The sequence below is a fragment of the Paramisgurnus dabryanus genome, chromosome 19, assembly GCF_030506205.2.
Source record: "Paramisgurnus dabryanus chromosome 19, PD_genome_1.1, whole genome shotgun sequence".
In the NCBI taxonomy this organism is placed as follows: Eukaryota; Metazoa; Chordata; class Actinopteri; order Cypriniformes; family Cobitidae; genus Paramisgurnus; species Paramisgurnus dabryanus.
Genome location: NC_133355.1, coordinates 5,558,266 through 5,584,706, shown reverse-complemented (window position 1 = coordinate 5,584,706; position 26,441 = coordinate 5,558,266). Strand labels below are relative to the sequence as shown.

The 26,441-nt window shown below is 36.9% G+C and overlaps 1 protein-coding gene across 1 annotated transcript; it reads right to left on the bottom strand.

The window, feature by feature from the left end:
* Positions 1-470: 470 nt before the first annotated feature.
* Positions 471-18,492, bottom strand: LOC135775665 (uncharacterized). The gene is made up of 4 exons (XM_065286065.1): positions 18,001-18,492; positions 12,124-12,426; positions 7,662-7,985; positions 471-7,579 (listed from the first exon to the last, which is right to left on the bottom strand). The coding sequence occupies exons 1-4, from the start codon at positions 18,332-18,334 to the stop codon at positions 7,146-7,148; spliced, it is 1,395 nt and encodes a 464-aa protein (XP_065142137.1). The 5' UTR covers positions 18,335-18,492; the 3' UTR covers positions 471-7,145.
* Positions 18,493-26,441: the final 7,949 nt, after the last annotated feature.

Sequence of the window (26,441 nt, the reverse complement as noted above, 5' to 3'; positions counted from 1 at the left end):
CAAAAAACCAACAAGCTTTTTTTAAATAAATTTTACTGTTTTTATACAAAAAATGTTGGATTATACAAAAAGGGACAAATCGAACCCATTGAGTTGTAATTTTTACCTGAGCTGGGTTGTTTTAACCCATTGTTTGGTCAAATATAATTTTTTCTGGGTTTATTTAACCCAGCGGCTGGACTCACCTCTTTTTGACTCAACACTGGGTTGAAAATAACCAAGCATTTTTCTTAGTAGAATAGTTAAATGCACTTTGCTCATCTGGTTAAACAGAAAATGTCAAATTTAGGAGCTATAGTTGAATACACAAAACATTTCTTATAGAAAATCTCAACTTTATTGTTAAACTAATGTTATAGTAAATGTAATGTTTTTGTGTGTGTGTGTGTGTGTGTGTGTGTGTGTGGTAATAACAGATGGTGCAAACTACAGTAGAGCTCAGAATGAAAAATGACTAAGGATTTAATCAATGCAGTTTTCCTCTGTTTAATGTATTGCCATAATTCAAATTTACAGTCACTTCCAGTCACATTAAAGACATTTTAGATTGAGAAATAAAACAATAAAAAAGCAATTAAACGTTTGTTTTAACAACAGCCATCCAATAAATGTAAAAAAATCTAAAACAATTTAATTAAAAACATATCAGAATCTTGATAAATGAACAATGTCAAAGCATTGACCAAATATTTTGTGTGACATCAAAGAAAAAAAAAAGAGTCAGACTTTTCTATAATTCTTTAATTTTTTGATCATATATTTTCAATAAATTCCCAAACGTTTGATAAAAGTAGATTGCATTCTTATTTTGCCAAAATGCAAACAGCAAATTGGAATTTAAACCCAAGCCTTTTTTTTGTCTAAGTAAATACGATCAAACCAAAATGAGTCCTGAGGTAATGAATTAAGCAAACCATTTGCACTTAATGCTTTCAAACTACCAACAAAACTGAGGTATGGATGTGTGGAGAAACAGGAAAACAGTGCAAATGTATATTAAACTTAAAACACAACTAAAAAAAATTATTTACATAGTATATTGGCATTTATTGGTCAGAGGTTCAGCAATGAAAAAATCATTCAGAGCTACTATGTTGTAAAATGAGATACCTGCTAACCATGATCCATGGAAGAGTTCATCCAATTGGTCTTTTACAATTTTAACTGTACATGATAGTACATCAACATCTTTAACCCAATATGTTCTTTACAAAGAAAACAACTGATAAAAAAAAGTTTACATGCATAACATAAAACACAAAAATGCTCAGGTAGTTTGTGATGATAAAACAATGCAGTTATCATGGGCAAATAACTGCATTAAAGAAACTCGCAATGTAACATTTTACAGAATGCTTGTCAGACAGTTGCTGTTTGTTTTGCGTCATTTAACAATAAAAATAAAAACTAAAATCTTCCAGGGCATCAATGCAGGTCTGTTATTACCATTGTGAAAAAACATTGACCTCAGATCAACAAACACACAAATGAAGTTCAGGCTTTGACGAGTGAAAAACGTACAACGTCGCAATGTTGTTTTTACAAACAGATTGTATCAAACATTCGTCGATACAAGCTGAATAAATAGCTGCGTCTCAAAGCGATTGTACATGCTACGCTTGTTATTGGATTCTTGTGTTTATGCTCATAATAAACACAAGGCATGAATATGCAAATATTCAAGTCCTTCAAATATTTGTTTTTCTATTTAACTGCACCAACATATTTATGAAAAAAATACAAAAATTATCACTCATTCAAATACGCCAGTTTCTTCTTAGCATCGATTGTAAAGAGCTGCAATTACCAATAAGTTCAAAAGTCTGTGTGTATCAAACGTATTACTGTAACTATAAGATCTAGACCTAGCTGCTCAGGTGTGATGAGCAGAATTGAAAAGCACGGTCAGAGAGGATCATGGGTAGGAATAAAATAAAACATTTCTGTTAAATTCGCCGTCAGTCTCTTGATTTCCCTATTGTGACGTAGATCCAAATATGAAAATGGCTTCTGAAATTTTTGTTCTTCAGGAGATGATTAGATTGTTGGAAAATGGGCGTTGGTAACAAAACACGAAAATGTCAGTAAGTCCCCAATAGTCCCATCCTCTCATCATAACTTGTGACAGGAAGAGAGAAATAATTTTGAATTAAGTGGGTAAAGAAATAAAAAAAATTAAATGCACAACATAAAGTATTAAAAAACTACGTTCCATAAAAAATACGAATTGACAATTTAAATTTCATGGTGAATTAGGGGTCGATCACACAGGGCGTTTATGGCAGTGGCCGTCGCCTTTTTTGGATGGTTTTCTATGGGCAGAGAGCGTTATGCACGCTGTTTATGCGCAACAAAAGCCTTTGCGTTTTTGTCACCTTTCGCACCATGCATTTTCAAAGAAGTGAATTAAGCGGAAGTGTCTGATGTCATTCGCAGTTTTCCATTGTCCAATCGAAAAAGGGGAGAGGTGTGTCTTTCGATGTGGTGACAGAAGTTTACAGTTGTTTGGAACAATCGAAAACTGCAATCGATCACGGTCTCCTGTGTGTTTGTGCCCCTCTCACCCTTGATCAAGGTCAAAGTAAACACCCTTTAAAGTTTCTGCTAATATGACAATTAACAGCAAAAGAGCGCTCACGCTTCGATATTTAATTAACAGGACAGCTGCCTTGGTGTTTGTCTAGCAATATAAAAGCTTCGCCGCACTGCTCTTTTTTTTTAAGTGGCGCGGCTTTCATTTACAGGCGTTTAAAACTTGTTTGGTGTGATCGTCCCCTAAATTTGTAATATAGGAAAAAATTAAGGGTGCTAAATTTAAAAATAAATAAAAAACAATTATAAGCCTTCACCACCACATCAAGGTTAATTTTAGGCACTAGCAACAAATGATACAGGAAAGGTCCACCAAAAAATAAAATTTTTCTCATAACTAACCCTTACACTATCCCACAATTATATATTAAATAGTTATATTAAAGTCATATTAAATAATGTCTTGGCTCTTCTTAAATTTGAAATGCCATCAAATATAAAACTATTAAAGGATTATTAAAGTAATTCATATGACTCCAAAGGTTTACTACATATCTTCTAAGCAAAACGATGCATTTGTGAGAGAAAACCATTCATATTTTGAGTGTATTTACTGTATTACTATCATTATAGTGGCACATCTATAACTTTGAATCTCATTGGTTCTTGCATGTCTTATGACTACACTGTAAAAGAAAAGAAGTGCAGCATAAGTTTAAACAACTTGGTTTGGCAAGTCAATTCAACCTACTATTTTAAGAAAGTTGACATCACTTAAAGGGACACTCCATTTTTTTGCTCATTTTCCAGCTCCCCTAGAGTAAATATTTGATTTTTACCATTCTGCCGATTTCTGGGGTCTTGCGATTTCTGGGGTCTTGCGGTACCACTTTTATTATAGCTTAGCATAATCCATTTATTCTGATTCAAAAATAACCAAAGAGTATCAATATTTTCCTATTTAAAACTTGACTCTTCTGTAGTGACATTGTGTACTAATGCCGCGGTAGAGACGTGAAGCGCGAATAGTGCTTTTTGTGCATTTTGTGTTTGACGCGAATTGCCGGCTGACGTCTGAGTTGAAAGTTTTGAACTTAACGTGCCGCGTTAACCAATCAGGAGCCTGCTTGCTCCTATGGCGGCAGCCCCGCCCGGAGTCACTCATTCAACATGAAAGAACACTTGATATTGTCTGAAGCAGTCACCCGGAGCTATACGACCAAAGTTCTTATTTCTATAGAGACAGGAATAAAAAGTACCTCGCTTGGAAGAGTGTCAGTGAGGACATTGGGCAACCTGGTAAGTTGTAAATACACATTCACTTTTGAGTCACGTGACGTTTATCAACCCTCACAATTTATTTTCCCCCTATAGTAAGGTTACAAATACAAACTGGTAACTCTCTCGATAAAAGCACAAGTAACATCAGTCATCTTGCAAACAGAGAACCGCATAGCACTTACCCCTCCCACAGGAAGCGGAGTTTGCCTCTGATGACGTCAAATGCTCGCTTTTTCTGCGCGTCTACTTTGCTCTACACGCGCGAATGCATTCAAACTGCTCAAGCAAACTAGGCACGGTAGATGGGCTTTTGACGCCTAGAACACGGTTGGTGTAAACGCAGCATAAGACCGACTGAAAATTAAAAGTTGCAATTTTCTAGGCAGATATCGGCCTAAAATCACAACATTTAAGTTTCATCCGGTCTTAGTAACTACAAAGAGTCAAGTTTTAATTAGGAAAACTATTGAAACACACTGGTAATTTTTGAGCGCGATGCTAATGGTCTAATCAGATTCAATGGATTGTGCTAAGCTATGCTAAAAATTATACCACCAGACCCAGAGATTGGCTGAATGGATTCCGAAGCGTAAGAATCAAACGTTTAACTCTAGGGGAACTGGAAAATGAGCATATTTTAAAAAAAATGTAAAATTAAGTTTCAACTTTAAGTTTTGATTTCAACTTGATTTTATAAGTTAAAGTTACATAAAAACATATGTTGATTTGACAAAATGCTGCATATTTTCTACAATGTAGTTGTCATATTGAGAAATTATGAGAAAATTTTTCCTTTTTTGATGAACTATTCCTTTAACCATCTTAAAGCATATGCCCCACATTTAAATATCAGTATACCCAACTTTAATGAAGTTTGGGTAGCAGATCAGATTTTAGGCTAATTTAAATTAGCCTATAATGCAAAAGCAAAAATTTTTGGCATGTTCTTGGTACCTTCTTCTATGGGCATACAGCAAAATAAGTTGATGAAAACAAAATTTTCCATGATATTGTTAAAAATGCAAATTAAAAGTAGGCAAACAAATAAGATTGTTTTCTTCCATTCTGTAGTTCACTTCTGTAAACGTTTTTGACCATGACCTTCACGCCAATGCTACTGATGTCCCCAAAATCATGGTCCCAGGGATGAGGTATCGATCTGAGAAGTAACAGTAATACCTTATATTTTATCATCATGTTTATTACAGAGATATTGTAAAAAGTCCATAAATGGGAATGTGCGCTTTTTTCTGGAGTGGGACTTTGGTAGCGTTCCCGTGATTCGTGGTGTGTAAAAAAGAAGTGCAAGGGTTCGTTGGATGTAGAAAGTCAATAATGCCTTCCGTGAGGAAGACTACAAAATCTGATTCCCAGATATTTTACCACTGATACTGGGAAAAACGATACTTCACAACAAGCATTACTACGAGTTCAAGATATAGCTCTGTATAGATCCATTCATAGCACAACACACGATTAGCACAGGAAGACGCTAGACTAGTTAGGTTTACTTTCGCGATATCTACAACAGGTGCGTGTTCTCCCATCATCAAACTCGTGTCAGCGAAAGGGATGCAAACAGAGGCATTTGTATTGAACAATCCAAAATCATGACTTCATCTTTCTTGAGTGTCCTCATGAAGATATCTCCTTGCTTGTATACATCATGCAACGATTCGGGATTATTGTGCAAATCACGTTCAGACCAAAAACCATAAGCCGTCCTCTGAAATCTTTTCAGCTTGATGTGTCAGGAACTTCACACAGATGCATAAATTAAGTTCTTAAAAAATCCAGTATTACAACTGAAATTAAGGTAAAAAAGAAGAGGTATTTCATGTAAAAAAAAAAGTCATCACAAACGGTGGTGAATTTTGATCGCTGGAGATATCTATATCGTCTTCTGCATTTAAATCACATTCAGAGGGTTCCTAAAAGAAATATAAGACCAAACGTGCTGCAAACACACCTTATCTTTCCATTCTTATCTATAGTCACCAACTCCTATTATAATTCATATTTAGCCTTGGTATAGTTCAATTTTTACGCGTACACGAGGGTCAGTGCGTGTAATCGGGTCACACATGCACATTTATACTGTACAATGAAAGACTACAAAGACATATTTTACATGAGTTTTTATTCATGGCGCCACCCCTTAAAGCTGCGTACACACCAAACACGAAGCATCGTGTTCCTCGCTCTAAATTATTTGCGGGATTTTACTTCGTGTCAAGCTAATTTTTCGCTCGAGTTATATATTTCCAACTTAAGCTAAGATGCGCTTGAAGCGAAAAGTGCGTGTTTTCGCAGAAATGCTATTCCCAATTCGCGTCATTTACTTCATATGTAATCTACTCTGTGAATTACCGTTTGGTGTGTACGCCCCATTATGCTGCGTTCCCACCAGCCGCGGTAGAGGCATCAAGCGCGAGTGATTTTAATGTTAAGCGTTTAGCACGACATGGTAGAAGCGATTCCGCCTCATTCGCGCATCTAGTTCGCGTGATTGGTGTGAATTGAGTGTTGCCGCGGGAAACGCACAAGTTGAAAAATTTGAACTTTGGCAGAAAAATGCGCAGTGTTGACCAATCAGGAGCTTGCCCTAGTGGTGACGTGATTACAGAAAGTGGACGGAGTCGCAGAAGCCCCTCCCATGATGTGAATTTCCGCGTGAATGTCTCCATGACTAGAATTTACGAAGCGAGTAAACTCAAAATGTTCAAGCGGCAAACTAGACGCGGTAGACACAAATTTGACGCCTCAAACCCAGCTGGTGTGAACCCACAGTTAGCTGCTCCTTACAACCCCTGTAGGCCAGGAAAGGTATTGCATCCAATGTCCATGTACGTGGTCCAGTCAAATGAAGTATGCTTTGCGAGCCTGCGCGCACATAAAAATGAACTACACTTCCAGATTTATACAACATTACTGAAGTATTTACAGTTACATTATATATTTTTTATATTTATATTTATAAAAATTCTTGGATTGATGTTTTGGTGGTCTATCGGTTTTAACTGTATCATTTTACACGAAACACACAGCTTTTAGCTGGTATTTATTTTGAGAACGCCTACATTAAAAAGGAACTTTTGGAAAACAAATCCGTTTTTACGGTGACGTCAGTGTACCTTCAAATGAGCAAAAAGAGCTACAATGTGGAGTAGATGTTGTATTTCCTTCACCAGTACTTGAGATATATTTGAAAGCTCTCAAATTCTTAATCGAATGACCCAGAATCAAATTCAGGCAAACAGCTGGAAACATCCATCTTAGCCCACTCCATTTGTAATTCTTCTCCAACTGGTTCCTTTATCTTCTACGTTTCATCATTTGGTTTTTCCCGTATGCGTCCGTAAGTGAGCTTGGAGCTTTGACGGCTGTGAGAAGCTCTTTCCACATTGCGAACATCGATTGGCCGTCTCCTCGTGCGTCAGTCGGTGAGCTCTGAGAAGATGCGTACGGCTGAACTTCCTGCCACACTCTTTGCAAACGTGAGATTTCCTCCTACCTTTGTGTTTCGACGGTCCGTAGTCCTCCGTCTCATCGTCATCTTCCTCCTCATCTTCATCCTCTTCCTCCTGTTCTCTTTTTTTGGTTGCGGGGGTTCGATCGCTCTTCGATTCTCTGGACTCCGCCGTATCCGCAGACACTTCCGAACTGGGAACAGCATCCATGGATTCCTCATCGCCCTCGAGCAACTGGGATGGGAGAGTCAGGAGTCTTTGCAACATTGAAGGAGATCTGATTTGAGAATCATCGCCTAGCAGAAAGAAAAACAAAAGGTTAAACTTTATTTATGCTTTTACCTTACAATTTTAGCAGGTAAGAACAGTACAGCATACCTGTGGAACTGACAACAGGAATGCCTTGTGTGTTCGAGGACAAAGAAAGGACCTCCGTGTGTTCTGTCCGCGACCACTGCGGCTGTCCGACCTCAAGTTCCAGCTCGAGCTTTCTCTGGGACGAGAGGCAAGACGGCATGAGCGTCTCTCGAATCAGGCTATCCATGTTGGTCATCGAACATGAACCCAGCGCGCTGTGTTCCTCCTTACTCGTAGTGACCTCTTTGATCTGCCAGAGGTCACTGCACCACTTCTGCCCGAACACTTTATCCAGAATCGGTACCCAGTCCTGGGCTACTGTGATGACGGTCTGCTTGTCAGGGTCTATTGGATAAAACCAGCGAGGGGTTTCAGGTTAATTTGCACAAATGAATTTGGATTATGCACCAAACTGCACCACTGGATTTGCATATCAGAAAAAGGCTGCTTTATATTGACAACAAACAGCATCTCAAAGCTTATATGAAGATGGCATAGAGAATGCTGGGAAATATATATGCTATATTCACACTGTCCCTACAAAATGAGATTATCCAGCATCATGAAGTGCTTTAATGTGGACTCAAGATTCAAGATTTTTCAATGTTTCACCATTTTGAACAGGAGTGTTGATTGTCAAATTTAATTTGCGTTTTTATACTCAGAAGCCAGAAATGAATCAAGCATAATATTCAAACTTTAAAACTTATTTTTTTATTACGGACTGTAAGTAAATAACTGTAATTGGGGATCTGAAAAAGTACTTTACTATTTTTCTGCCTTTTTTTAAAAACTGTAAATTAGAAAATGTATGGATAACAATAATTGTTGCCCCTCCTGGCAAACTGGGTTGCAATATGCAAATGTAAAAAAAAATATTATTGTTTTTTATATAATATTACTGTTATTTACATTATATTATTATAGTAATTGATATTTTCACATTCTCTTTAAAATGGTGTAATTTGTTAGAATCTGACAAAAAAAAGAGAGCTACAACTGTATGAAGTCGATAAAAGTAAAACAAATCAAGTTCAAGTTTTTTGTGCTCTTTATTTCACTTTTAACATCAATCGTTCAAGCCCCATATTTTATCGCTCTAAATAACACTTTTATCAAACAATTTCTGCACGTTATTTTCCCATTTCTGCATGCTTTAAAGCCAAAACATAAGACGCACAAGTGATTTGCAAAAAACCCCGCTAACGTTAGCATAATTCTTGCAGTTGTTTTAAATAGGCTACACACTAATTATTAGTGCTGTGTTCAAAATATCGATACGACGATACATCGTCATGGACGCCTGACGATGCGCGCATCAATACAGCACCTTCCGTATCGATTCGGATGTACTTTTGAAAGTAACGTGACGAATTGCTGTTGATCCGTGATCCATATGGAAAGGACGCATGTGTCCCGCAGAGTACGTAGAGTTAAATGTGGCGGGGTATACTTTCACTTTGCGTGTCTGTCTCGCTGGGGCACGTGTCTGCACAGTGAGCTGCGTACTCGCGCTCTCTCTCTCAGGCGCGCATATTACAGTCAATGAGTTCAGTATGAAAGCGCAGATATCTTAGCCTATACTACTGCAAAGGGCTTTATTAGCCATGCTCTTATAAAACAGTACTAACGCATTTGAGAAGAAACACGACAAAGATCTGCATGTGAAAAGTGTATGTCTAGAAAAGAGATACTGAGCTACTTCAAACTATAACCGTCACATTAATAATCTGATTTCTATTAAATAGTATTAAGTCTGACTGCATGTTTATAGATATATTCATAGATGTAGAATAATGAGAGACAAGAGTAAGGCACCATCTTTTAAAAAAACATAAGTTAAGTACTAACTCTGGGATTTTAAATATTTCTAATAGCTAATAAATGAATGGCAAAAACACAACTGTTACAACACTGCTTATTCAATGTACAATAAACAAATAATAATAATAATGTTACAAAATTCTGAACAAAAATGTTATTCAAAATAGTCTTGTATCGTGATGCGCATCGTATCGGGACCCTTGTATCGGGATACGTATCGTATCGGGGAATTGTTGGCGATACACAGCCCTACTAATTATTGCTGGCTGCCAACAAAATAAATGTGCCTGTCTTATCAAAAATTGTGTGTCAAATTTATTTTTGTTCATATTTTGTTTTTAAAGACTGGGTCACATATAAAAATTTTTTTTTTTCATAATTGTGCTGCTTTTTCTCACGTATTTAGACATCGTATCCATTTGTAATTGAACTAATTGTCCAAGAATGTTAAGCAATAGAAACAAACTTTAAATGTTCATTTGTAGCAGAGATGTGTGTGTTGCTTGTGTAAAAATATAATAAATCAAATTCAATTTTTTTTATGATTGAGCCAAAACCACAAAGCGTTAGGTTGTGCCCCACTCTCCCCAACTGTATTAAAATTATAGGAGTGCAAGCAGAAAATTTAGGAGCACACCTTATATGATTGAAATTATTTACTTTTCCCCTATAATAACAACCGCATAACTGACAAATACTTTGATAATAGACTTAACTCTATATGCATTTGTTACACATGTCGTTATGTCCATTTGATCAAACTTTCAGAATGGGAAACAAGATCTAGATGTCTTTAAAATTAGCCATAGAGATTCCATATGTTGATCTTATGTCTGCAGCTAGTAAATACAAGCAGGTTGTAATTGATTTATTACATGTAACATATATTATTTTATTAGACTATATATGCAATAGTTATACAGTGTTTTCAAGTTAGCATATTGTAATGAGATGATTTGCATGGCTTTATAAGTAGTAATCATTTACCCGTTTCTTGTCTTGTGCACCTGATCCCTTTATTACTATGCCTTTCTTAAACCTCTCTCTTTATATCTGTAATATTGGTGTTAATTTATCATTTCTCTCTCTCACCTATGCAATCTCTAATGCCCCCACACGCTTTTCGTGGTTGAATTCAAATTCACGCGGGCTGCGTAAACCATTGGTAGATTGCTGAGTGCATGGTGACAAAGAATAGATGCATGCATTTGAGCTGTAAAAACACAGTCACACATTCAGTTTTTTGTGGGCTCGCAATCTACTCGTCTTTCAAAATGAAACGACAACTAAAACAAAATTCTAATTTGCAAGTCGCACATGCGCAAGTACAAAAGCTTGGACGCAGTAAGGTAAATGAACAACATATTAGCAATGTGTAACATTTGTAAACATTTTATGCTTAAATAAATAGCTTTTCTTTGTAAACTGACACATTTACCAACATAAAAATGTGTTTGTATAAACCTGGTACATTTCTGCTTTTAATAGCCCATCAATGGTATTAAAGCATTTGGCTGAGGAATCTATTTTACATCCTATCCTATGACATTGACAACGTTTTATTCAGGTTTCCTTCATTCAAATCATTCATGTGTTAAGCGTCACCCCGAGGAGCCATAAAGTTATGATGCTGGGAAATCTATTTTAGAGCATCTTGTTTTATTAATTCATTTATCGATATTAAATGGCAGCATATCGATTCTCGCCAGAGACAGACGACGATACATCATCATATCGATGTATTGTCCCAACCCTACTCTGTATTAAAAAAATTAGGAAGGTATACCTCTCAGAAAATGTATGAATAAATATAGTTTTAGATGTTTAATTACTATTTGGAGTAGGGATGCTAAACAATTAATCACGATTAATCGTTAGCAGAATAAAAGTTTTTGTTTACATCACATATGTGTGTGTAAACTGTGTATAATAAATATGTATATGTATGTATATATATATATATATATATATATATATATATATATATATATATATATATATATATATATATATATATAAATATGAACACATTCATGTATAATTTTAAGAAAAAAAATGTTTATATTAAGTATTTATATGTCAATTATACATAAATATACAAATGTATGTAAACATTTCTAAAACATATACATGCATGTGTGTACATTTATTTATACAAAGTTATTATACACAGTTCACACACATATATGATGTAAACAAAAACTTTTATTCTGCTAACGATTAATCATGATTAATCGTTAAGCATCCCTAACTTGGAGCATTGGGATCACTAGACAAAGGCTTAATGTACATATTTTTATAAAACATTGACATTTTTCACTTCTTTTGTCTGTAGCCTCAATATTCGACTGTGCGCATTTCAACTAGTTTAGATAGCACGGGTCACAATTATATTTTAGCATTAGTATATACTCTTAGCACTAGTATATAGCACTAAGCACTATATAATTTATCAAATACACCCGTGACTAAAAAGCTTACAAGTACTGCTGGATTAACAATTACAGAAACATAAACAAATGATTTTGGTAATCCCCAATACAGTTAGTTTAGATCAGCAGTGACACAAACCTTACATTGGGTGCTGTTCTTATAAAGTTGTTAAGCACCGTACGTTTTAATAAATAAATCAAAAGGTAAAAATATGAAAGGTTGATACCATTGGAAGATTCGGTCTGATCCTTTTCCCATTCTTTTTTGGGAAATGGCTCCTGCGGGCTTCGGGTATCTTGCTTTTCTGCTTTGGAACTACTGGGAGAGTCCTGGCAATCCTCCGTTTCCACAGCAACCATTTCATTGTCCTCCACTACGGTTTTATACCGTAACTGATCTTTCAATATCTGGTTTTCCCGCTCTTTCTTGGTGAACTCCACGAGCAGGTCGTCAAAGCTGTCTTCCACTATTTTGCTCAGCTCGCAAACGGCAAATTCCAGCACGTGTTCCATAACCGCTTTCAACTGACCTGAAAACAGACACATTTCATATTTACTCAGTAAGGTTCTTCAATCTTGATACAAACTGAGTGCCTTTGCCTTAAGTTATTTTTATCACTGCTGTGCTGGATGACATTCATGAGATTCACACTAATCCTCCGCACCTTTCCTCAGGAAAAATCTCACATCTAAAGAAAGACTCTATTACTGCAAAGATATTGGATATAACAAGTTCAAGAAATGCTAGAGAGGGACAATCCGACACTCAATTTTGTGTAGGCTAACCCTGAAGTCAGCGGGACATGGGTTCCTTTCATAGACTGACGTCACCCATAGGTTTGTGAAGATCTTTTTTGAAGCCAATTAGTAGGCAGTGCCTGCCGTTGGCATAACCGAAAATGGGTAAAGAGGCGAGACGTGGGTGAAGCTGAGGTGGCTGGTTGCTGAAACTACGGTTTAATATCATTTAAACAGAGTTACAAAAAAATTCTACCCTCTCAAAGTTGTCACGGAAGACCAAAAAAATTTTTTTACCAGGCTGTAAAGATATTATTTTCTGCTCTGAAGTTGGGCATTTTAACATGGGGGTCTATGGGAATTGACTCCATTTTGGAGCCAGCCTCTAGTGGCCAGTTGATGAATTGCAGTTTAAGTCACTTCCGTATTGGCTTCATCAGAGATGAAGGTTCCTTCGTAAAAGAGCCCATTAATTTTTTATATAGACATTTGGGTTATCGCCCAAAATAAGCTCTACGTTTAACAAAAGTTTATGACACTTACACGTTTTGTACAACAAGTAAATCTTTATAAAGATAAGATAAACTCAAAGTTTATGCAAAGTGTCAAACTTTTGCCAAACACAGAGCTTATTTGTTGCGATAATCCAAAAATCTATGGGGGAAAATGAATGGCGACGAAACCCATGTCCCGGTAACTTCCGGGGTCAGCCTTCAAAAATAAGTCATCCCTGCGACACTTTATGTGGCCACTCTGACAACTGAAGTCCCGCCTTCCAAAAAGAGAAAAGAACAAATCATCAATAAATAATTATCTGGGGGAGGGGCTCTGTAGAGAGTCACATGATGCACTTGACAACCTGTGTGCATGCATAGTAGGGGTGTAACGATTAACCGTGCAAAAGCGCGTTTTCTCAATGAATGAATTGAAATGAATTACGGTGAAATCCCTGCACATCCGAACGCCAGGGGGCGCTCTCATGCAGAACCACCCTTTGTGCCACAGAAGAAGTAGCATTACAAACGCTATAGGCTAACTGGAAATGTCTACAGGAATATTTATACGCTGTTCTTCAAATTGTATTTTCATGATAATAAAGAATGTTTTGGATGATTTTTATTTAACGAGTGTTGCTTTTTTAAATGCACGTTATAAACGACTCAGACTCATAATGATTTGAGATTGATAAGGACTATCTACCGACCAAATGCCGTAGTACACGCACAAGCTGTGCATGAAACAAAGAATCGCAGCCTTGTGATTCAGAATCAATTTTTAATGGGACACGCGATTGAATCGTTACATCCCTAATGCATAGTAGCTAAAACGACCTCAAAGAAAGGTTGTGTTGTTTAATTGTGATTGTTTAAAATGATTGGTTTTTAAATGTGATTTTTGCACACAATTTAGAGATTTCTGTCTTTCCCCATTTCCTTGAGTAAATAGGACTTTAGTTTTGCATGACTGAAAAAACTGCTCGACGGTGTTGCAAACATGGCCGCCTAGTGACGCAACTTCGCTAAAAGGACTTTATTCACAGCAAAATCTTAAGACAAATCAAGCAAAATGCCATAACGGATGTTTTCCGTGGCATCTGCTGAGAAAGATATAAAATGAACCATTTTAATTTACTTAAAAGCTCTTCAAATGGCCAACTAAATGTGATGCGAGCGAAGTGTTGAACTTATTTGTTCTGTTTTACATCATAGCATAAAAGAAGCTAAATTAAATTAAGGCTGCATGGAACAGGCTGCTCCTAATATGCTTTTATTTATATGCACTAGCCAAACTTAGCATACCCGAGTACATTTGTCCCTCAAATTATGGTATGGTACGCATGCGGTGAGTACACCATTTACCCTTTATCAATTTGCCTAAGTAAACCCAGAGAACAGATCACAAAAAAATGGAGATTTGCTTTTTACTCTGTCCAGGGTTAGATTGACAGTAAAAAAGAAAGGTTTTTGGTGATACCCTCACCAATAAGAATGCACTTTTCACATTTGCTTTGTCTTTATTACGCGTTTCATAAGCAAGAAATCTAAACCACAGACACAGTTTCTTAATCTTTGAAGTAGTTGTCTCAAAAGACCCAAATTCTGTATATCAGGTCAAAAAAAAAAATTGCATAACCATCCAACCAGTTACCATGGTGATGGGGCGGTGGTGACTTGAAAGCAAATCAAAGGGAAATGCTGCAGGTCCAGATTTTGAGGTGGAAGCTGTACCTCATAACACAACTAGTCCCCAAAACAGCAACATTGTGTCCAACTCAATGTCAGTGAAGCATAAAGTCCTCTTCATGCAACATTGACTGTATGAAACCCATTTAGTTAGATGCTCATTCAACAACACCAAACTAAAACACCATTAGCTAGAATACATGCGTCATAAAGCACCAATACCTTATGGAAATATTATTCTCTGATATTATTTACCATCATAAAAATGTAAAGATTTTCTACTAATAGGGATGCACCGAATGTTCCGAAAATAGCAAAAAAAGAATTTTCGGCGTTCGGACAAAAAAAGAGGCAGAATAAATTTTACAGAACAAGGTCTATGATGACGCGATCAAATTAACCAGCGCAGAGTGAGAAACACGCAAACATGTTGATAAAAGCATTTTAAAATGTCAGAGAAAGACACGAAAACAGGCAACACTAAAAGTTTCATTTATCGTTTAAAATCAAGACATCCTGAACACCATGCATCGGTATAAGAAAGACGCGGCGGGCAGCCATGGGTATTTGTCTGTTGAATGCACAAGCAAGGAGAACGAAGACTTCATGTCATGACTGCGTCCAAAAACTCTAAATTGCTGTCTTCCGAGGCAGCATTCCAAGGCAGAAAGGCATCAAAGGCACATCCGAATCCAATGTTAGGTTTACTTCCTGACTCCTGAGATACCTCCATAGTCCTGTCCCACAATTCTATGCATGTGCACGCATGGGAAATGTGATTGGTCGAGCGTAGTCGAGTAAAAAAAATAAAATGGTGGCCAAGAAAACGTCTGGAGTTTCTCTGGGCTGCCTTCATGCCTCCGAAGTCATTGCCTCATGAGGCAGCGAGGCAACAAGTCAGCTGCCTAAGTTTTCTGACGCAGACATAGAACGACGAAGAGCGTCAGCAGCAGTATGTAATAAAAACTTCCTAAAACCAGTAAAGTCCTACAATGAGACACACACTTATATTTAACTAGAAATAAACAGTTTTTATATATAAAGTGTTTTTCCTCTGTCATCTCCTGTCAATCTTGCCGCTGTCTCTCTCTCTCCCTTTGCTCGTGCTTGACCATGCATGCAGGCGCACGTCCGCTGCTCAACATACAGTGCTATACAAGCGTTGTTGCAAGTTTCTTAAGGCAGAGTAATGAATAGGTTATTTGCATTTTGCGCGAGAATAAAAAATCAGATCAATATACATTTAGCCAAGACTCATTTATGTGGTCGAATGTAAATGGAACAGTTTTACCAAGTCTATCTATATCTATCTGATTAGAGAAATGACCAAGTGTAAAAGGCCCTGAAATGTTAAAAAAATTCATTGTTAAATAAATATAGTAAAAAGGACATTCTGAAAATGTAACTTGTGCAATTTTGAGAAAATTGGGTTGTTAATTGTTCGGTTGTTTGGTATTCGGCCTTCGGCAGAGTTTTTCATTTTATATCGGCTTCGGACAAGAATTTTCCTTTCAGTGCATCCCTATCTATTAAAGTATTATAATTATCAACAGACAGTTTGTTATGCTTTAGTTCTACTTTGAAGGTCTGAATTAAATGCTTAAGGCAAATAATGAAAACTGAAGTGTATTGCATCTGTTACCAGGCTGTTATCAGGTCATATCCCACATTTCAGTAACAAATGTGATCCAGTGTACAAAAAACGTTTTCTACATAAAGTCTTCTTACATAATATAAAGAACATTGGGGGAAAATATAACCTTGATATCTTAAATACTAAAATGGATTGAAATCAATGTTAAAACAAAGTTTGATGCACAAAGTCTCCACATTAGATTATTAGACCTTAACCTAGATTTCAAAGAGAGGCTCACGAATATGAATTATTTATGAATGCGTAAACATCAGGAAAAACTGCTGTGAATATCCAGTCATGATGCAAATAATTAACATTGGCTTAGCTAAGGAACACAATAACTACTGGTAGAGCATTGCATTTATGCATTAGCAGTGCAAAGGTCATGGGTTTGAATCCCGAGGAACACACATGCTGATGAACGTACATCTTGAATGCACTTGGATAAAAGCATCTGCATAAATGTAAATGTTTGACTTAACCTTGTGATATAGTCAATGCTCTTCATTATGATATACGCTCTAAATTTGATTCACCTGCTTCCAGGTCACATTTTACGTCGCTCGCAACTGCCATCCTTACCACTCGTGTATAAGCCTGGGTGTTACAGATCATGCCCAAGTGTATCACATTTATGCTTTGCCTGCAGTCCCCCCAGACCAGCCTCGAACCTTGGATACCCACCGCAGGACCTGGTGGGCGTGGCGTCCGTTGATCGTCCCTATTGGTCAAAACGCAAGGTGAAGGTTCCCTCCCCGCGGCGGTGTGAAAAACAGCGCTAACGACAGAAGCGTCATCCAGGCACTGGCAGCAGACACCATACAGACTCTTATACATGTCCTTACAGGCCTGACTCAAAAAGCAGACATCAGACAGTATCCTTAATAGTGCGCATTGGCTATCAATGAAGACAAAACACAGCCACTTGCCAAGGCTTCGTGCCTTTATAGACGCGTGCGCACTCTTGCGCCCTGGGACCCAAATAGCCGTTAAATCGTGCATTTACATTTGTGCATTACGCATAATCCAAAAGCGCATAATCAATGAGATTTGAAGCAATGACATATGGGTAGCTAATGTATGAGCAACAGTTTGCGTTAACTGCATTTAACATTTACGCATTTGCCAGACACTTTTATCCAAATGCAGATTTTTACGTCAGTATTTGCGTTCCCTGGGATCGAACCCATGACCTTCGCTCTATTAACTGAGCTATCAAAACACATGCAATACAAAATATTTAAAGAGTTAAGTTGTACTGTCAATTTATTGTAAACTGCGCGTGTGGTTTAGATTTATAGTGGGTGCCAAGTTTATAAAAACAGTGCATTCTAGCCACATTAAGTCATTGAAATAGACTGATGCAAAAACAGACCAAGTTTAACGTTTAACTTCCTTCTTCCGTTCAAAATGGCGTTTAGCTTTGTTTTGAAGAAGCGCACTGCGTACCACAACACTGCGTCTCCATGGTGCAGTTCTTCGCATTGCATTTAAGTTTCCCTTCATTAAAATCCCATATTAAACGAACTGCACTAAAAAAAACTTACCGACCGCTCTCCCTTTCTGTTCGCGCCGGAGCGCGTCGCTCTGCACGCCGCATTCGGAGCTCTGACTGGGGGCGTGTTGCTTTGTTCCGTCGCTCGTCTCTTTTCTTCCCTTAGACGCGCTGCTTTTGCCTTTACCCGTACACCCGGACTCCCGGGACTGTATGGTCGCCCGCAGACGCTGGTTTTCCTGCTCTTTGGTGGCGGTTTCCAATAGCATTGAATTCAATGTGGCCCCGACCGTCTTGGTGATTTCCTGCACGGCGAGCTGCACGACTTGCTCGAGCGCGGACTCCAGCTGACCTTGGAAAAACGAGATGTACAGCGCACCGTTCATGTTTACGAGTGCTCCGCTGGAAGACTTCTCTCATTCTTCCTCTTCCCAACCCCCAAAATAGTGTTAAATATACAGAAGTCCTGCGGAACAACTGCCTGGAAACGAACAGTTACCCCTTTCTCTCGAAACGCATCGTGTATGTGTATCCACCCCTTAGGATGTTGTACCGTAATGCACTCTGTGAGTGCGCAAGAGGGACCCAAATACTTAATGCGAGCACGTGATGGATGACTCAGACAGCCAATGCGCCATTTTTGGCTATATATGAAAACGTATTGCATATATAATGCACAAATAAGCAGCACGTAAGAAAACGATGACATAAGGTGAAACAAAGTGCAAGTGAAACATAATTTTCCTCGCCTGCGCAACGTTTAAATGCTATTTTATTTAGCTATGTACAGGCATACAACAAAACGTTTATTGGGTGCGTCTTATATGGTGTTTACGGTAAATAGAAATTGTATAATCTAAACGGAAGGCGGAGCGAGTGTCATGACAGATTATTGTGCGCAGAACGATCCGCGTATGACATCACAGTATCGCGAGAGACCGCTGTACTTTTGCATAGCTCTCGCGGTACTGTGATCTCACATGGCGATCGTCAAGGGACACACAGGCCGTTTATCAAACGGAAGGCTGCATCCTCCGGAGGCCGCAGATGCAAGCTGCTTACGTCATCAATCCTGGTTTATTTGAGTTAACTGAGCATTACATTAGCAAATTAAAAGCATATTACAAAAATGTGCGATTAATTAAGTATAATAGTAAACTTTTTAATTGTTAATATTCTGAATGAAGACTGTTTTTATGACGTATGCAGCATACAAATTAATTGGGAATATAAATTGTTATTATAGCTACTATACGTTATTTTATGTAACATAATGCGTGATGAAAACATAACAGCAGAGTTTAAAGAAGTATTTCCCTCCCAGCGCTTTGTGACTTTACCACATCGTGGTTCCTGTTCAGAGCACCAGAGGAAGACTGTGGCTATGACACTAACACAGTGGTTATGACTGTGTCTGTTAGGGAAAGAAATACATAACACAGCATGAATATTTAGCAACTATTATTCAGTAATAGCTGTCAGCATACATAGCCTACTGTCAAAAGTTCATTGTATGCAAAGTAATGAATGCAACAATATCTGTGCAGTAAACTTACTGTCTATACAGCGCATGAAGTAAAATGTCTACGATTATTTTTTATTATTATCTTCAATACATCCACAGATATTTTTATTGAGAGTGGCCTTCTTCAGAAAACCAGTCTAACCTGGGACACATATTTTATAGGCCTGCTTATTCTTATATACACTGCTTCTTCACTATCTTGATTCATATAGTGCCTATGTTATGGTGTTGTGGGTTACATCTATTGACCACATTCAGATCATGAGGTGAAGACGAAAAATCAATAAATCAAGAAGTGTTGTAATGTTACGCAATCTGTTTTTCAATGTTTCCATCAATTTGTCGCTGAAACAACATCCCGTCCTTCATGATGGCTTGTGGTGCCTTTTGGGCATTTGTCTTGAGGTGTAAATTAACAATCAAAAATGCATTTGAAACAAACATTGAATAATGTCTTACGTTTTAAAGTGATAAAGACATGCACTTAAAGCTGTGCAGTAATTTATTAATTAAGCCACTAAGTTAACTGTTGATGTGCATGTTGAATGAGGCTCTCACGGTTTGTGCATCTCGTCTACTAACTAAAGAATATGTGGCTTGAAGCCATTGTACTGTGTGGATAACACTTCAACGTGTATGTGTTTGTAGATAAGCAGACAGAAAAGCATGCATGCACTGTATCGTAAAGTATCATGTGGCTGCTAACTACAGTCTATATGCATAATCTGCACTTTTTTTGGTAGAGTTGTAGTGCTCATTTTTTACTTGTCTTGGTATCGACCTTTGTACGTGGTCTTATCTCTGAGACTTTCAAGACCACAGCTGCAACTGCCTAAAACATATTCATTCAAGTAACTCAATTTTTTAAGGTAAGTGGTAGCAATCAATTTATTTAAGTTACATTTAAACAAAAGTTTTTTTGTTTAAATGTAGCTTAAATACACTCACCTAAAGGATTATTAGGAACACCTTACTAATATTGTGTTTAAACCACTTTCACCTTCAGAACTGCATTTATTCTACGTGGCATTGATTCAACAAGGTCCTGAAAGCATTCTTTAGAAATGTTGGCCCATATTGATAGGATAGCATCTTGCCGTTGATGGAGATTTGTGGGATGCACATCCAGGGCACGAAGCTCCCGTTCCACCACATCCCAAAGATGCTCTATTGGGTTGAGATCTGGTGACTGTGGGGGCCATTTTAGTACAGTGAACTCACTGTCATGTTCAAGAAACCAATTTGAAATGATTCGAGCTTTGTGACATGGTGCATTATCCTGCTGGAAGTAGCCATCAGAGGATGGGTACATGGTGGTCATAAAGGGATGGACATGGTCAGAAACAATGCTCAGGTAGGCCGTGGCATTTAAACAATGCCCAATTAGCAATAAGGGGCCTAAAGTATGCCAAGAAAACATCCCCCCGGTGGGGTCTTCTGCTGTTGTAGCACATCCGCTTCAAGGTTGTGCGTGTTGTGGCTTCACAAATGCTTTGCTGCATACCTCGGTTGTAACGAGTTAATTTCAGTCAAAGTTGCTCTTCTATCAGTTTGAATCAGTCGGCCCATTCTCCTCTGACCTCTAGCATTCCCGTCTGGCACCAACTACCATGCCACGCTCAAAATTGTTTAAATCACCTTTCTTTCCCATTCTGACATTCAGTTTGGAGTTAAGGAGATTGTCTTGATCAGGACCACACCCCTAATGCATTAAAGCAACTGCCATGTGATTGGTTAATTAGATAATTGCAGTAATGAGAAATTGAACAGGTGTTCCTAATAATCCTTTAGGTGAGTGTAAATTGATTGCAACCAGTTACCTTAAAAAAAAGGAGTAAATTGAATACATTTTTTTTCAGTGTACTGGCGGTTTTGTGTCATGTTTAAAAAATATAATTTACCACCATATTTCTCTTAATAAAAATGTTATATTTAAAATATTATTCTTATAACATTATTTAATCAGATACATATATAGATATTTTCTACTACATCTACTAGGGCTGGGCGATACTGACCAAAATCCATATCTTTGTCATTTTGGGATGAGTGGCGGTATAGAATAAAAATCTTTGTATTTTAAAATGGAAAATTTACATGCAAAGCCTCATGTGAGATTTCACAATCACTTTTAAGCTGCGTATAATGAAAATAACATTTGAAAACATACAGCTGCACAGCATGCAAACTGGTTGGAAAGCACTTACGTCTGATCTAAGTGTACATTTCCAGCAGCATCTTTTGCCAAAAAGAAGGGTCAAATCAGCGAATACAGTCATAGCAATACCAATATAATATAATACCAAAACTCAAAATACCGTCCATCCCTAATATCTATACAGGATTCTGTTATTATTTCTGCATTTTACATGTTAAATGTTGGGCATTTTGGGGACCACAATAACTGCAGGGTTTTTAGTGACAGTATTTGTTTGCTCATAGAAACCAAAGGAAAATTCCTAACAATATGATTTATGGTTGGGTTCATGTGGATCTTTTGAGATGAATTTAAGGAGTGCTTATCTGCTCTTGACTCGATCTCACCCTGCCTTGGTCTTGGTCTCAACCCCTCCAAGTCTTAGTTTAGGTGGTCTTGACTACAACACTTCTTTTCAGCTTCTAAGCTTAAGTGTTATAATAATTCTGTATTAAAAATGCAGTTTTAAATAGATCTGCCTTGCTTAAGTTTCTTGAAAATCATGCAACCAAAAAAGACTGTTAATTAACAAGAAAGTTTTCAAACACCAGGGGGTGCACTGTGCCAAATACACATTCAATGCTTTAATTATATTTGCAGTCATTTTGGTACTGTCATTTATTTAATTAGTCTTTCAGAAAAGTTTTTTTTTAGTTAAAAACTATGGATCAAAGCAATTACTTAACTAACAATTTATTTTAAGTAATCAGTTAATTGTAAAACAAACATTTAATTAATAACAATGGTAAGGTAATTCCTGAAAATAAACCTCAGGAAGAACAAGGTAGAACAAGGTTTTTCGAGAAGGAATCTGTCCTCCTCTGGTCAGCCTTAAATAATCATCTATTGCATCATTGCAGTGCAATGCAGTCCCATTTTTATAACACTTTGCAGGTTTGTCCTGCAATTGTAACACCAGCACACCAGTTTGAGGATGAATCAAGTTGATGAATCAATTGATTTTCACATTATGTTCAAAATAGATTTATAGACTACATTTATTGTTGGCTCCTTAGGAAAAATGTTAGATGCTTTCATTTGTAATTCACTTTGGATAAAAGTGTCTGCTATATGAATAGATGTAAATGGAGTATTATCAAATTCTTACAGTTCTGCCCTAAATGAAGACAGATCCAGAGAACTCGTCTGAAATGAGATACATTTAAAACCTGTCTGTGAAATCCAGACTAAAGTCTCATAATCTCTTAAGATTAGGAGATTCAAATTTAGGAGTTTGATTTCACAATATTGATTTTAATCTTTGGCATGATCTTACTCAGTCAATATTAAAGATATCAAGGTTATATACAGTATATATGTTCTTTACATTATGTAGGGTGGTTTTATGTAGAAAAAAAGACTTTAGTTGGGTTTTCACATAATTATTAATCTCACTAAAGGCATGCTTTGACAAAATGTGCAATTCTTGTGATTTAGATGTAAAAGTCAACGCCTCGTATATTTGTGTCTGTCAAAAGACAAACCTCGCGGAAATGAGTGCTGATCGTTTTTTGCTAACGCCGTTTACAGGCTTTCCCCAATAAAAGAAAACAATTTTACGTGTTAACATGACCCCACACATTATCAGTTTATTAAGCATAATCGGCGCAAGACGATAAATATTGTAAATATTTACAATATAAATGTAAACCATTTTAATTGTTAACAGTAGTACACTGTAAAAAAAATCCGTAGAAATTACAGTGGTATTGCAGCTGGGTTGCCGGTAAATTACCGTAGATTTAAATTTATGTTATTTACTGGCAAGAGTTTGTTCAAAGTTGAATAAATTTTAAATATTAACAAGTCTTTATCTTTACAGAATAAAACTATACAATAACAGCCTCATGCAAAGCATTCTGGGAACCAGAAATCATCATAAACTTTTTCTGTTTTTTGCTTCAGATTTTGTTTCCCAGAATGTTTTGCTTGATGCTGTTTTTCTAGTTTTATTCTGTAAAGACAAAGACTTGTTTAATGTTCATTTAACTTTGAACAAAATGTTGCCAGTAATAACATAAATTTAAATCTACGGTAAATTACCGGCAACCCAGTTGCAAATTTCTACGGAATTTTTTACAGTGTAGCAGCAGTAACATAGAGATAGTTCACCCCCAAAAATGAAATCTCTCTCTCATGTTGTTACAAACCTATATAAAGATATTTTGTAAAAAGGAAGATCTTTTAAAGAATGTTTGTAACCAAACCAAACAGAGGCCCCATTGACTTCCATAGTAGGAAATAAGAATACTATGGAAGTCAATGGGGCCTCTGATTGGTTTGGTTACAAACATTCTTCAAAATATCTTCCTTTGTGTTCATAAAAAAATTATACAGGTTTGTAACAACATGAGATTGAGCAAATGATGACAGAATTTTCATTTTTGGGTGACTATCTCTTTAAAAGTTAATGTTGGTATAAATTGGTATTATGGATAAAAGTTAGCAGATAAAACAGCGGATGTGGTTTGCTTTGGGAAGCGATTAAAAATTCTGTGCAGGAGAGAAAAAACAGCTCCATACATCCATTTCTCCTTATTTGTCATTTATCAGTTACGTGGCCGTCAACTGCAAATCGACTTTGAAGACATCTCATCATTGCACCCAGGGATCGGTGAAGAGATGCGATGGTGAATTTGTAAGACATGACGACCCACTATAAGAACTTCATATGCCCTTCATACAGCGCAGAATTGCTCTTATGAAAGCTTAGCTCATGAATATTAATTTGACAAAATCTCACATTGTTTCATAACGGTAAACGTTCATTCACACCACCTGATTAAAATGAATAAGCTTAAACCTCCCTGATATTAGGATTCGACAGTTCAGCTGTCTAGCACCTTTTCAGCCAATCATTATGCTTGTTGGAAAGCGTCTCATTGCGTAATTAATATTCATGAGGCACTGCCATATTGCTATAGACCTCATAGCTATAGGCAGGGCGTGATACTGTCAGGCTGAGAAGCCTTACATACGTAAGCTAGTGCTTTATTATACATTTTTATTCACTTTCATATTGATTTTAATTTTCTAACTCAAAAATGACTCTTAACATATGTGTTACATTAAGAAAACATGATATATTTAAGAACTTAATTTTAATTAGTTAATTTTAGTGCCCTTAAACTTAAAACAAGATCAGCTAGGTGTTTAGCGAGTGGGAATATAACAAAAAAGCACAACCTGATCTGTACTTTCACTTCCCAGTTTACGGCCAGCGCAGGGACTGCTGCAGCTTTGAGATGCAGTCTGGCAGGCGTTTAGGAAATACTGCAGGTTTTTCCCTTCACTGGTCCTTGCACTCATTGACCTGCGTGTGGGAAATAAACAGCAGCACTAGCTGCAAAACCAGACAACAAGCCTGTTTGCAGGTGTATATTCATGGTGGTATATTAATGCTTGAATTTAACCACAAATCTTATTTTTTATGTTTGTTCTGATCACATAAGATGGCCTCTTGCATGGAACAAAAAGGAAGTTCCTGTATTCTGGAAGTTCCTTACAGAAATATTTAACCATAAATAAAAATGGTCTCATGTTTTGTATCATGTGACAAGTTGTCATCATGAGACGCGAGATCCAGTGAGATTTAAAGGTAGGGACGAGTTGCCATGTTCAAAATGAGTTGCCGGATCGTCTTGTTTTACTAAATAAGCTTAAAGTAGCTTTTGTTTCTACCTCACAAACATATAGTTTCACTTCAGAAGATATACCACACACCAAAAGAAATGTAAAATCATGAAAAAGAAAATAAGGGCTTTAACCCACTGAAGTCCTTTGCATTTGCTTTTTGGAACTTAAACATTTTAGGGCTGTTTCCCGGACAGGGATTAGCTTAAACCAGGACTAAGCCTCAGATTAATTAGGAAATATAACTAGTTTTAAAGGGACACTCCACTTTTTTTAAAAACATGCAAATTTTTCAGCTCCCCTAGAGTAAAACTTTAGGGGCCCTATTTTAACGATCTAAGCGCATTGTCTAAAGCGCACAGCGCAACGTCTAAATGGGCGTGTCCGAATCCACTTTTGCTAATTTAACGACGGGAAAAATGGTTTGTGCGCCGAGCGCATGGTCGAAAAGGGTTGGTCCTATTGTAATGGGAGTATTTTGGGCGTAACGTGCAGTAAACCAATGAGAGACTCAGCTCTCATCCCCTTTAAAGGCAAGTTGCGCTGGTGCCATGTCTAATCCCTATTTAGATGACGGACTTTGTAAACTGAAAAACTAAGCGGAGGAAGAAGATCCCCAGTTTAAGATTAATGTTAAATAATTGTGTTGTTTTTCACTTGTATTGAAATTGTTATTTTTTTATTAAAAACTTTTAAAACCCGTTTTCTTTTAGTCATGGAAGTAAAAAGCAGGCTTTTAATTGCTTTAAATGTATGGCTATCCAATATCATCAAAACATAATTTACAAGTATGTAAGATAAGGTTTGTACTCTAAAAATAGCATTTCTTAAAAAAAGCATTACTTAAAAATGTTTCTCATCTCACCATATCCACAGGTACAGAGTAATCATATACAATAAATCCGTGAGGTAGCATAAAAAAAACATTTCAAAAAAAGACGCATTTGTTCAAAGCAAAGCATTTATTTACTTACCAGGCTGCAGGTGAAGCAGCTCTTTGCGCCTTCTAACGTCTCATAATTACTCCTCATTTATGTCCAAGAGACTCAATAATAATCTTTTACATTCAATCCTTTAATCTTTCATATTTAAAAGCATTTTTGTGCTGCTGCGCATTCATGTACTTTGTGATAAGCAA

Bases quoted from the DNA above. Each gene is read 5' to 3' on its own strand.
- LOC135775665 (XM_065286065.1), bottom strand. From the start codon at position 18,334: ATGAACGGTGCGCTGTACATCTCGTTTTTCCAAGGTCAGCTGGAGTCC. The intron at 7,986-12,123 runs GTATCAACCTTT...TTTATCCAATAG, and splicing joins TCAGACCGAATCTTCCAATG to ACCCTGACAAGCAGACCGTC. The intron at 7,580-7,661 runs GTATGCTGTACT...TCTTTCTGCTAG, and splicing joins TCCTGTTGTCAGTTCCACAG to GCGATGATTCTCAAATCAGA.